Source organism: Pempheris klunzingeri, chromosome 11 (assembly GCF_042242105.1).
Source record: "Pempheris klunzingeri isolate RE-2024b chromosome 11, fPemKlu1.hap1, whole genome shotgun sequence".
NCBI lineage: Eukaryota > Metazoa > Chordata > Actinopteri > Acropomatiformes > Pempheridae > Pempheris > Pempheris klunzingeri.
Window position 1 is genome coordinate 21,908,638 of NC_092022.1, and position 13,909 is coordinate 21,922,546.

Here is a 13,909-nt window from a genome sequence, read left to right on the forward strand (position 1 = left end):
GCAGTGTGCAGCATTGTCACACTGATGTTCTCCATGGATTTGAAAACTTGAAGTAGATGAGGAAGATACTGCAAACTTAAATATGAGACATTTTGGCAACATTGTATTTTATGGGCCTGTGATGTTTGCCTGTATACAAATGTCACATTTTGGCATGTTCAGCTGACCTGCTGTGCAGTGACTAAAAGACTCCTTCAGCGTCACTGGAAATTAACTGTAATATCTTTAATTGTGTTGCTATTATTAAATGACCTAATCTCTCTTAGAAATTTCCAAGGAAATTATCAGGATATTACCTAATAATTTAATAACATGTTACTGATATTGGCATAACATATGAAAATTTCACACTGAGTGGTGTTTGTTGGTATAATATATATTTATTGTTCATTTACTCAGTTGGTCAGTGTGTAGATGGGCAGAAAAATGTTAATATCTTAATAATCTCAAAAAAACAAAACGAGCTGCTAGCATCGTACGCAAACACTCCAAGAGAAAATGAAAATAAAGAACGATATACAAGCTGTTATCAAATGTTAACTCTTTATTTGAATAAGTAAAAAAAGGTGCAGGTATCACAGGTGTCATCTGTCTTGCTGTTGTCCTTGTTGCATGAAACACACGTTTTTTTTTTCTTCTAAAATATATTTACATGTGAAATATCCTAATTTTTTTTGAGTCATTTACAGAATCTGAGTCTAAACTGGTGATTAAACATTTATTAAAGTGCTTTTTTTTCTCTTCTATCATTGCAACACAAAACATCTTTACAGAGCAATACGCTGTACAGGTCTGCATGTGTGTTATCATGTGTCGGGCTACCTGTATCAACAGCTGCACATGTATGCAGGTGTACTGTATCACAGAAGTTGTAAAGTACAATTAGTTAATTATTTTGTCTTTGAAATACAATTGAAACTTGACATATCATACAAATAAATAGTAGTCATAGCCAGGGCTATTGCATGCAAACATCAGCAATTATGATTCTTCAAGCAGTAATACATTTCATTACTGGTGATGCATTTGAGCAGGGTGCAAAAGTATCTCTTAGTGTTTCCTTATACAAGTTCTAACCAGTGTGTCTTTGCTGTACTCCATGAAATGTTTTAAAAGTCATAATGATGCACACTACACAACGCTAATTTGAAAAATGGTTGAAATATCTGACCCGTGTATTAATAAAATAAAAAAAGAGGGGAAAAAAAGTGACAATAATATGAAAAACTACTCCTTGTCCATTTCCACATATTGTGAATGGTTGTCAGGGGATTTGCTGTGAGTTTTACTCAAGTGGAGTTTAACTGCGTGATTACTCGCAAATGTCCGACAGCAGAGTTTACATTTGAACTTCGAGTCAATGTCCTCCTCCGTGACTAGGGCCTCTGTGGCTCTGACACCGAGGGCCTTCGACAGTTCTGGCTCCTCTACCTTCGTCTGGTGCTCCACTGGCATTTTGCACATGTCTTTGATTTGGAACCCGAGATGGGATTCCAGATGGGAAATGAATCCGCCCGGTGACCTAAACTGGGAAGCGCAGTCATTGCAGTAGAAGACTGGGTGGCCCGTGTCCATGTTCTTCAGAAATTTGGTCCCTCCAGTTTTCCGCAGCTGATACTTTACATTTGCTAACCAATGGCTTATGGTGGTCATGGACAATCCCGTGAACTTGGAGATGTGCATCCGTTCCTGAGGGCCGAGGTCTGAGAGTAAGTACTTCCCCTCAGAGGTCTGAAAGAGGCTGGAGGCAAACTGAGCTTGCAGGATGAGAAGATGGCGAGGATTCCAGTTTGACTGTCTACCTTTACGCTTATGGACGGAGTACACCTCGGCAGACACGTCCTCAAAGCGCCTGACATCTGATTCCAGTTTCATGGTTGGGATCCTTGATGGTATGGAGGGTTTTGGCGTTGTGGCTTTTGGAAGAACTTTAACCATATCTGCAATGTCAGACAGAGCATATTTCTGTGACATTGGGGTGGAAGGCTGTAGTAGTGAGGAACTTGGCTTGTTGTGTTTAGATTTCGTCAGGTCTATTGGTTGGTCATCACTAACAAAGAGAAAGTTGTTATCAGGTCTATTTCTTATAGCCCTTCCAAGCATTAAAGCTGGTTTCTCACTGCTGCGGTTAATGTCAGCAAAAATAGACTTGGTGTGGGCAGATAGTTTATCTACTCTTGAGTTATTGGGCTTATTTGCTTTGCCCAAATGATTGTTCAGAACTGACTGCAGTGCACTAAGAGGGTTTATGCCAAGTACAGCCGGAGTGTCACTGAGAGGCTCTGAAGTAGTGCTGCGTCCATTGCTGGCAGAGGGGCTCGGTGTCTTGCCTCTGTCAGAGAAATCTGGGCTCAACTTCCCTTTGATCGCTTCACTCCCTTCATTCACACAGTCAGCATCAAGCTTTGAAGAGGAAGAGGAATCATCCTGACAATCGCTGTCATCATTCTCTACCAGATCAAACTTAATATTCTGACTTTCTTTACCATCGCTAATGCCAACCTTTTCTTTTTTGATGTCCACATTTTGATGCTGTCCCTGGGGAGCCTCAACTCCCACAGCACCGTGGTATAACTTCCCCTTTGGGGCAATCGGTCGCAGCTTGTGGTTAAATGTCTGCTTTAGCTGAGTAGGGGGAGATGCAGAGAGAGGGGCGCTTTTGATGATGCCGGAGAGCTGATAGGCAGCATGAATGCTCGGATAGGCACTCCAGCTTGGTGTCCCTGTTTGAGCTTTATTGATGGCAGAGGCCACTGTGTTGGCTAAAGATTTAAGAATGTCCCCTCCTCCTCCCGAATCCTGTTCAAGATCCTCCTCACGGAGATAAGGGTACTTAAAAGACCCATTGCCTTCCTTTTGATCCTCACTCTCTTGCTTGTCATCTTTAGCCTCAGTTTCTTCCATTTTGTCTGATGTACCTTCCCCCTGGCTATCCCTCTCACTGCTCCCTGGGGAAGGATTTTTTGGAGACACCTTTTCTCCCTCAGTGTCACTGGCAGCAGGCTCAGCTAAAACCTGCATCTTCTCTATGGCCAGGGGGTCAAGTGCTAACTGTTTACCCTTTTTAGAGGCTGAGTTTGTGACTTTGATGAAGTGTCCAGTGACCATCATGTGTGTGGTCAGTTGCTGAAGGGTGTCATGGGAGCTTCCACACTCCATGCACTTTAGAATTTGAGACTTGCATGTCTCAAATTGCCAAGTGTAACTCGCTCCGTTCTGATAGCCATAGCGATTATTGTTGGCATTTGAAATGGCAGCGGCCCGTTGTGCCTCAGTGTAGCCAGATAAACCAGTCGTAGAGTCGGGGGAGCAAGGTCTCACTGTTTCGAAGGCCCGTTTCTTTGCTGGTGGCAACAATTTGGGTGTGATTACTGGGATTGGCTCTTTTAAAGGCACTTTTTGGTAATGCTTAGTTTTTATCATATGGACGCTCAAGTCCTGGAGTGAGTCAAAAGAGTGGCCACAGAACATGCACTTCAAAACTTTTTGTGCATCCTCTTTTCCTTCCATATCTTGCAAATTTCGTTTTCTAGATTTAGAGGATGAAGCGGAGGCATTGCCCTGTTTGCTGTGGTTGTTGTCCTGATAGTGTCCACTCTTGTTCATGTGGACTGTCAGCTCCACGAGAGTGTCATAAGCAGCACTACAGTCCTTACAGCGAAATCGGCTGGCGCCTGTGAACACTGAGCCACAGGGTTTGGTGGTTTGCCTGTACAGGTGGACAGAGCTAAAGAGGTTAGGCTTGGATGTGGGCTTCGGAGTGAGTGTTTGTTGCAAGGTCTTAGAGAGCGCATCCTGGTGCCAGTCAAACTCACTCTTGGCGCTTCCATTGGTGCTGTCACAGTTGGCTTTGCTGGTGTTTTTGCCCATTTTCAAGTCCATTCCTATTCCCGTCCAGTAGGAATCAGAGAGAAAGTTTGCATAGGCTGCCCTCATTTTCTCCAAGCTGCCGCCCATCTCCTCTTTATGTTTGGAGCTGCGACTCTCGTCATCTTTCTGGCTCTCAGGTGGCGAGGAGGTTTTGAAGTCTGAGAGTCTGTCACTGCTGTCGCTAAGGCGGGACTCCAACTCTGCCTCTTGATTGGAAAGGACACTAATGGGAGAGTTCTGGTTGCTAAAAGTGTTGGTGCTCTTGTTGTCTTGCTCTTTGTCCTCAGACACTTTGGGGCTGGTCTTCTCTGAGCATTCCTCTTCAGTTTGAGTGTCGTTCTCTCCGTCTTCCTCGGCGATGGAATCCTGAAGAGCAGCATCATCCTCTGGCATGTACACTAGAAAAGGAAGAGACACTGGAATTAATGGCATAAAACACATAGTGTAACAGCAGTTTAAAATTTGTAATTTCACTTCCAAGGTACAATATTTAGAGAACATACATAAGGTATCAAGTATCCTTTTTTTTGTGAGAAGTCACAGAAGCTATTTAAGACGACATAATGGCGACTGCTTTGTGCATCGGGGAGGTGGGAGAGTATGGCTGGACATAATGTCTTTACTAACGGACTGCTGCTGGTGTAACAGCAGCATGTGATTCACGGCAGGCCATTGACTTAGTGCTGTGTCCAAGGGTTTTCTGGCCTCAAGTTGAGATGTTTACAACAATCATTGGCCACTGAGTGACAAAAGGAAATTGATTCTTCTGGGGCCTGTTAAGTGTTATTGTAAATGACCTATTCCATAGTGATTATGGATTCCTCAAAACTGCATTGAAAATGTGCGCCTTCCCTTCTTGGTAACACCTCAGCTTCCCTGAAGCCACATGTGAGGAATGGCCTAACACAAACTCCGACGTTTTAATGTCCCGCGTTGCTCTATCAATAAATTACAAGGCTTGACTGAAAAGGATGAGAAAGCATTCCTTCAGCAGACATTTAGCCATTTAGCAAAACACAAAAATATGTTGCAAATGTGATTGCTGATGCTGATGAAGATGTTGATCATGCTGGTGGAAAAGCTGATTCAATTATCAGTGTCAAAATTGGACGAAAAATTCAAAAAATTACTGGCAATCTGTCACATCATTATATTTTCCCTGACAGTCTCATAAACAGCAATTACTTCTTTCATTATTCACCTGTTCATTCTCCCAACTCATGGTGCACAAACATTATTGCTTCAATTAACAGATAATTAAACAACAGTATTTCTAATTGACATATTTCCCATCATCCAATTAGTGGAAACTGACTCAGCATAGGGGGTTTTTCATGTGGCTGCAGGGTCTGCTCTACATAATATGAACACGGCTGCAGATTGAAGATTGAAGTGTCCTTCCTGACAATAACTATTTCAGATTATTTAAAATCTAACCACCTGGCAAGCCCACGGAACAATATCACAACCAGTGTTTGCATATCTTTTGAAAACATCCTGCTATAAATGCAGTTTGTCAGTGCTGTCACATATCTGAGATATTTTCCGCCTCATAGTCATGCTGGAAAATGTGCATTTTGGGAGAGACGTGGCAGATGTGCTCTGAGTTAAATATGAATAGGACATAACAGCCCTGTCCAGGCACTTATGCATTTCATGTGGTTAATATTTCTTTTCTGAATAGAGGGCACTCCATGAGGGGATGGCTGAAGCTGAGCACTCAGGAGTCCCACACTGGGCGGCCCATAGAATGTCTTCCCTTCTTTGCCTTCTGAAAATAAGACTTTTTTTTATCAATATTTCACAAGTGCCTCAAGAGAAACCCTGGAGGTGAATTGCCTGCCAGCTAATGGATGGAGATGGAGATGGGATTCGGACTTTCAAAACAAACATGGAGAATGGGGCCTCGTGAACAAGAGCCTGCACACACACACTCACACCCATGAGCCCCGATGTGCTGTGACCTTGATCCACCGCAAGACTGATATTTTGATTGGCCAACCGAGAACTGTGATGGCCTCCAAAACACCCTTCATGCTAAGGGAGAGAGTTGTCAAGAGCACAGAGGTATGTTTTATTTATAGTCTTATATATAGTATTCACAGTGACGGAGAACACCAATGGCTATGACAAGCTCCCAGTTGATGTCCTCTCTCTTCAAAGTCGTCACTAAAACTGAAGGACTGGTTAGGAAATATACCAAAGTGGGGAGATGTGCACTTCTCCACGCCAGTGATGGTTTAACAGAAATGACAAATTCCTGATATGCACCATTATGTAAAAGCTCCATATTTTATGCAGCTTAACTTCACCAACACATGCAGTTCAGTTCCAACTACACTATTTGTAAGATAAAGGTGCATTTCACAAAGGAGGGCTTATAAGTATTGCTTTCCTTGAAAGAACCATTTAACCATGTTAGTTATATCAACTTTAATGTGAATGTTTGTGTCTTATCGTGGTACTTGAGGATGGAAGTGACAGAGATTAACAGCTGCCCTTCCTGCTGTTCTATGCCTTTCTATCAGATGCCCTAAGTAGCAAACATCCAGAGGCACCAATTAACCTTCTGGCAGGGATCACTCCAAGATACCCGCATGTCTAACTCTGCTCCTCGCACCATTTGTAACAGTGCTTTGCCAGCTCTTGGTCTACCACAGTGCTGCTGCCATGCCAAGCTGTATTACTCTTTAACACAAGATTCAAGGCCATTCAATGCCACAACAGCAGACAACACCTCCAAAAGATCATTATGTTATGACAAACAAGTTTGTCAAGACTACAGAATAAACAGTCGATATGCTTCATAAAACAACGTTGTTCAAAGTATAATGACTGGCGCGTCATTGTGTACACCAAAAGTGAAGAACAGCAATTGCTTATTCTCTGACACATTTTTTTTTTCCACAACTAAAAAAAAATAAAGAAAAGGAAATGCTTGTTTTGAAAATGTTGTCTAGGATTCCAAGCAGGGCAACTCCCATACTAACTAGCCTTACAAAACAAGAGGCTGGCATGCCTTGCCTGAGATTTAGCATGTCATAAACTGCTGTAAAGCCTCCAATCTGTGTCACTACAAATTTATATCTTCAGACAGAGATATGCAAAGGTCAAAAAACCTGAGGTGTCCATCATAAATCAGGCCGTTGAAGTGTTTATAACCTTTATCCGTTAGAACAGACTCTTGGCATAGCGAGGCCTGGATTTACAGAAGCAGCAGCCTGTTTCTGAGCCAACTCTTTTTCCCCTACATCTTGAGAAAGCAGCTAACTGCATAGGAAATAGTAGATTACATTTACTGCAACATTCGTGGCAGCATGCTGTCCAACTGGATTGGTGCTAAAGGCTTACATGACAATATATTTACAACTCAACTTTAAGCATTAGTATCTTCATAGAGTACAATCCCCTCTCCCTTGTGTGAGTGAGCCAATTCAAAATGTGTCAATCACTTTAGAAGTGTGTGTGTGCCAGCTGTAAAAGGGCATTCTGTTTCCAATGTTAACATGCCAGTAAAAACTTTTGTAAATTTGAGAACATCAACATTTATCCCCTGGAAGGTCAACATTTCCTTCATTAATCTGACAAGCCACAGAGAGTTAGCAGCCTGAGAAGCTTAGCTAATGGACAGCTGCAATACCCAGCGCAGGACTTTGAGAGTATCCGAGGTAACACTATCTTCAGAGAAGATTGGGTAATTCATAGGTGCCAGTGACAGGTCTGCACGTCTGTGCCACTTTCCCCAGTGCTCGCTGGTTGTCTCAAGCTACAGTTTTTGCTGCTCGCAAATCAATATCTCTTTTTACTTCTCATTGATTGCCTAGCGGTGGGACCAACCTAAGCAGGACTGTTATGACATTTCTAGATTTCCCCCTGTCCTTGGAACAATCAATTACACGTGCATGGCAATCAAAACCTCTTTGCAAAATGAACCTGCTCCATGACATTTTCATCTCCCGGATTTATGCCATGTAGAGAAGAAAAAAAAAAAAAAAGAGGAAAAAAAAAAAAGGAGGCCTGCTGGATCGGCAGAGAACACGCTAACAACGCAGGTCAGCAACACTGAACAATCTCCAGGCTGTCTCAGTAACTATCATCTGTGTCTCCTTCCCGCTTTCACTCACACGTAAGCAATGTGCCCAATTAATTGTGCCTGTAAATTTAAAAACACTTAGTCACCGTGCTTATCTGTTGTTATAAATAGGTGTGAAATGTCAGTCAAAAAGTACTCGGTGAACAAAACATAATTCCAAAGTTGTGAAGCTCTTTTGTGCCTGCAATGTTGGAAACGGGATGGTGTGTTTATAAAAGTCACCACGATGCGATTTCTTCAGTGAGCTATGATTAGAATGAGACACACATGTCACAAGGTTTAATATTTGACAGTGATATCTGACTAACTCAGTGAGCAGAGCACGTCAAGATCAAATGGATACATTGTCAGACATCCTGATGATAGTCTTGATGACACATCTGAAGTTAAGTCTGAACTGAATCACATGAGAAATGGTGAAGAGCTAATTCTGAGCCCCGGAGCCATCTGTAAAGATCTGTAAACACCTCTCTCTTCGTTGTTCCCTGTCAGGAAACAGTCTCCCCGAGCCCAAGGACACTGCAGAGTAAAGAGAGAACAATCACATTCGGGCTGCTCTCTTTGAAAAAATTTGTCTGGAGGTTAATTGATATCACAGAATAAAATAGTTTTTGACTTGCTTTTAAATAGGAATGTGCCATTAGTTCCCATCTGACCCATTATTTAATTTCACTTTTAAATGACTCGAATGATGCCTTTTACAGACTTCGAAACTATGCAGACACGCTGAAACTAAGTCTATATTCTGTTGTTGAATTTAGCATCATATGGTTTTAATGGTACTGTGGTGCACGTTCTGATGAAATGAAAAGGACAATCCATAGATCAGACAATAAAAAGTGGGGTTAAAAACAGCCATGAACCCCCACAAAGTGGTTTTGTTGGATCTTCCTGAGGCTTGCTGCCAAACCATGAGACTGAAACACTCTTGTTAATTTTTGTATGCATGAAGGGGATGTTACTTAAAGCGCATTACTTACTTCACTAAACACAAGCTATTCATGCAGATAAATGCCTTGCTTTCATACACCCTCAACTTTAATATTTAATAGTCTAATATAATCAAATAAAAACTCGGAGCTCAAAAAAAGACATGGACAACTTGAGGACAGATTGTGAACACAGCAAACGGCACAATGTGTTCAGATGGACCCAGAGCCAGATTAATATGATAGGATCGCAAATATGACACCATATCCTGCCATCTGGCTGTTCATTTGGGCAAAAATGATCACAATAATTATGGCAATTAATCAAAAATGTTTTCACAACCAACATTCTGTTAACTAAAAACACAGAGAACTTTGGAATGCACAAGCAACACACTAACAAACGCAAAAAACATCCGAAGGCAGTCAGTCTGAGCTACACAGCCTTTCAGCGTGTTTAGTTTGAATTACGGGGGTATTTTTATGTAATGATACAAATGTGGGAACTTCTAAAAGTCTGTCCTAGCGTGTTGCACGGATGCTAATCATGATATTTACTGAGCCACATCAGATTGCCCTGCCTGAAGCTCCAGGAGCCCCTTCCCTCTGTGATGTCACTGAGCGATGCTGCTCCTTTTGATGCCTACTAGAAGCTTCTGCTCCGAGACGCATCAGTCGGCCCGCTGCCTAATTGGAAGTGAGCGGTGGGAGAGCATTGCAATCTGCACTCCAGCACCTAAGTCATCACTTTGAACGTGCCACAGCCGCCGCATCACATGCAGTTGCCTGGTGTTGCATCTCACCGAAGGGTCCCCTATCAGCACCGGCAGAAAAAAATATATATACATGACATTCCCCATCCCGTCTCGTAGACCTTTACCAGACCTGCAACAGAGAGCCAGGTGGATACTTGCTATTTGTGTAAAATTCATTACTATATCATACACATGGATAGGCCTGGTCTTAGGTGGGACTTTTTTTTAAAGGGTTAGTTCACCCAGATTACAAAAGGCACACGCTCAGAGAGAAATTATTGTACCTTTTGATGCATTTATTTGAATGCTGTAGCTGCAAAATACATTTTCACGTTACTTTCACATTAAGTCTACGTATAAAACACATGATTCGTTTATAAAAATGTGTTGGGTTTTTTTTATTATAAAATAAACTATCTGGTAGATATATGAAGCAGTTAAAATTAACTCCACCTTAACAAACTAAAACACTACAGTACCACCCACATGTTAATGCGGCATCAAGCACAACCCAATGATATAATAACATGACACTGCTAGAGGCCATTCTGCATAATGAGGACATTTACTTTTGATACTAAACATACAATTTGTTGCCAATACGTCTTTGCTTCAACAAAGTTTGGAGTTCAGACCTTTTGACTTATTGTCATAGAGCAGTATTGCTACTTTTACTTAAGTGAGGGGTCTGGGTACGTCTTGCACCACTGCGTACCTGTGTGCACCAAACAAAATTCCACTGTATCGAGGAGGCAGCAGATTATCTCAAAACCAGGAGAAAAAATTCAAAACTATCTGCATGGCTAGACACCACTAGGGATATGTTTTTTTTTTTAATTTGGGTGAACTAACCTTTCAAATAACTAGCTGCTAAATAACCTTGATTGTATAAGCAGTTGAAAAACTGTACACAGCAGGACTGTCTCCCATTTGTCCTCTACTGCTAACAAGGAAAGGTAAATATAAACAATTTGGCGAGCATGTAGGATAACGTTACAAGTGAAGAGGCTTAAAAGCCTCAGTGTATATTTGTCAGATTATAGATGATCTTTTCTGCCCTGACTGATACAAGGTTCCAGTTGGCGGAGCAGAAGCGGGGCGGCTTCAGCTCCAGTGTATTTTCCACTAGCAGGAGGGGAGCAGCCTCGCGCCGCTCTGTCACTTGGTTTCTGAAGAGCCTGTGACACGGCTCTCCAGGAGCGACATGATGAGGTCTGATGGTTCCTTTCTGCAGAATAGCAGTTTACCCCTCATTCACCCTTATCAGAGAGTGAACCCATCATCTTACAGTGTGCCACTCAAACCGCTTCGCATATTGGAGCTGACCATTCGAGCAAACAGGGCGGTACTAATAAAAGACCATCTTGCTTTGGTTCAAATTTCCCTGATTGAATGTCAGTCAGGAATGTTTGCGTGGCAGCAGGGAGGAAAGTGGGCCATCGTTTAAAGGACCACTGCCTCGCACACATAAGGCCTTTGTTCTACTTTTATGAGATACTGAGTGAAAGGTATGATGGCCTACACTCACCTAATGTGGTGTTTGTTTTTCATGGCCACTAGCGCGACTAAATAAAAAGCTTTTCAATTCCAATTCAGTGATTGTCTGACGTTTTGTACACATTTGCTCATAATAACGCGATTCTGCTTTATTTTGCATTTGAGGGTCAAGTCATCAGTATACGCAGGTTTTAATTGTGTTCATATTATTGTGTGTACATCATGTGTTATTTCATGAGATGATATTGAAGTCACAGCCAGCGGCAAGTCTCCTTCACTCTTTGCTCCACGGACTGTGTTCCATTTAGTCTTCCCCTGAGATCAGCTGACGTATATACAGTACATACAGTCCCTGCATCATAAACTTTGCATGAACCCTAAACACTGGCCCTCCCAAACAACAACAGCCCTCCATCAAGGTCAGACCTTGATGAATCCGATAGTGCAGCTGGAGGAGACTGTGTGTATTCTATTAAAACAATCTGCATTTCACTAAGTCTTCCCGCCCGCTCTGTCCCTGTATGGATCTTTCATTAGATTCTGGATGGGCTCCAGCCAAAGCTTTCCTTGTACAAGCAGTTTTATGCAGTTTTCAGCAAAGGGAGGCATTTTTTTACATTCCAAGTTCATTAATAGTAGATTGCCACTTTTTCCCTTCATTAAATACAATGAGGCTACAGAGTGAATTTGCAGCTGAAGCGTAGTACTGTCAGTTTCTAGTGGGACCAAAGGCTGCTTCATGGCAAGCATAAAGGGAGAGAAGTAAGCCCGCCAAACCTGGAGCTCTGTGGGACAAGACGAGCAACAGTAAGAGAGGCAGAAATGCTTCAAAACAGCTCTGCTCCCTCCTATTCAGATTCATTTTAATGGCAAATTTCTTGTCAAGTGTCCTCCACAAAATGATTAGGGCCTGCTGTTTTCTGAAAAGTGCAAACTTCTGGATTTGCCTGGTGCGCATTGTCACTTTGACAGCCCATTCTGAGAACAATGGCTGCCCAAATAGTGAAATGTGTTGGCACCCAATAGTTGAAAGTTTCCCCTCAAAACAGGCTTTCTGCTGTTTGTGGGTATTCTGCTGTGTTGATATCTGGATGTTGATTAGAATGAAAAAAGAAGCCAGTGAATTGGGCTCCCCAGAGCAGGCACATCAACCATTGTAAGAGATTGACAGTCACTCCATTGAGCCAATTATTTCTGTTCATAAGACCTGTTTCTATAAAAAAAAAAAATGGTTAAAGACTACAGTCATTGTTAGAGTGTCTGAATTAAACTACTGGTAGAATTTACAGAACACCAACAGCAGTTAATGGCAGCACAGCCCACTTAGAGTGGCTTTTACTACATGGAATAATTACAGACATAATATTGTTTCCATTAACTGTTAAAGTTGAATACGGTATTCAGAAGGAATGCATAAAAGAACAATGTGAGTGTGTCTAGCCTAGGTACATGGGCTTTTATTGTGTGCTCAACTTTTGGCAAATTATCCTCAAGCCACCTGCAATAAAAGAAAACAGATGCAGCACCCTCTATGTGTGGGATATATGTTCATTACTACCACCCTGCAAACATATCAAAGCTGTTCAAATATTTCCACTGGAAAAGTCAGTGCAACAAAAATATTTTCTCTGTGCTATATCCTCATTTAGCCTACGAGTCAGCGGCGTGACATTTGTAAGGTGTTCAGCTGTAATGGAGGAGGAGTAGGTGCCGACTGCAAGACAAGTGCAGAGCCTTTTTATTCATTGCATGGGAGAAAGTGGTTAATTTATTGAAAAGAAGGTAGGCGGACGAAGCAGCGGAACGGAACTGATACCCTGCGTGGCTGTAGGTTGTGCACCGAGGGGGAGGAGAGAGGGGTGGAATGGAGGGGTGGTGGTGGTGGGGGGGGATGTGGGGAGAAAAAAGGAGGTTGAGGGGGGTGGAGACCAGAGCGACAGAGGAACGGTTAATGGAAATGAGTGACAGGCTTTCAGAATGATTTACAACGGGTGGCGCTGCGGCAGAGCCAGCGCTTGATGGATGATCCTGAAAGACGGAGACGAACCATAAATCATGTCTTTGAATCATTGACAGAGATAAAGGAGGGGGAGAAAAAGCAATGGCATTGACGTTCATTCTTCCAATAATGTACATTGACGAGTTACACTACGGAGCCTTAATTAAAAAGTGAACACGGGTCTTCTCCCTCTCTCAACTCCCCCTTACACCCCCCCACCCCCTCTGTGCCGGCTACGCTCCTCTATCCCTCTCTTCTCTATTGCGATATCAATGGTAATTAAAGATGCAGTATCCCCGGCCCCTGTCCCATAGCCACTTCCTCCAGCTTCCCACAGCAGCCAGATTAGATAAGTGCTCTGCTAAAAGATAATGTCACCCCTCAACAATATCAATGTGGGTCTGGCCCATTTGTTTCTACATCTGTAAACACACACACATAAACTGGGATGAGCGGGAGACGGAGAGAAAGAGGCTAGCTTTATTTCTTTAAAGGAACAAATCAAATAGGAATTCTAGTGTTGTGTACAAATGAATGGACACAAGCTAAACACAGGCGGAGTTCAGTTACAGAGGTTACCATGTTGGTTTTACCCTATAAAACAGCATTAAAAATTCAGCATGAGAGGAGTATGAGATTTTTTTTCTAACATGAAAAATAAATAATAATAAATAAAAAAAAAACATGGCAAGGAATTGTTCTTCTCAGCATCCCGTATCTTAAAAAATGGTGTCGTTGTGTCTTGAGTGCAGATGGCACTTTGATA

The 13,909-nt window shown here is 42.3% G+C and overlaps 1 protein-coding gene across 2 annotated transcripts in view; it reads right to left on the reverse strand.

The window, feature by feature from the left end:
• Nucleotides 1–549: 549 nt before the first annotated feature.
• The window catches only part of LOC139209538 (teashirt homolog 2), a 40,556-nt gene continuing 27,196 nt past the window's right edge, over nt 550–13,909 (reverse strand). For both annotated transcript variants that reach the window (XM_070839286.1, XM_070839285.1), the window contains exon 2: nt 550–4,268. In XM_070839286.1, the coding sequence (XP_070695387.1) occupies nt 1,228–4,268 (3,041 nt within the window). In that variant the 3' untranslated portion in view covers nt 550–1,227. The remainder of the gene's footprint in view (nt 4,269–13,909) is intronic.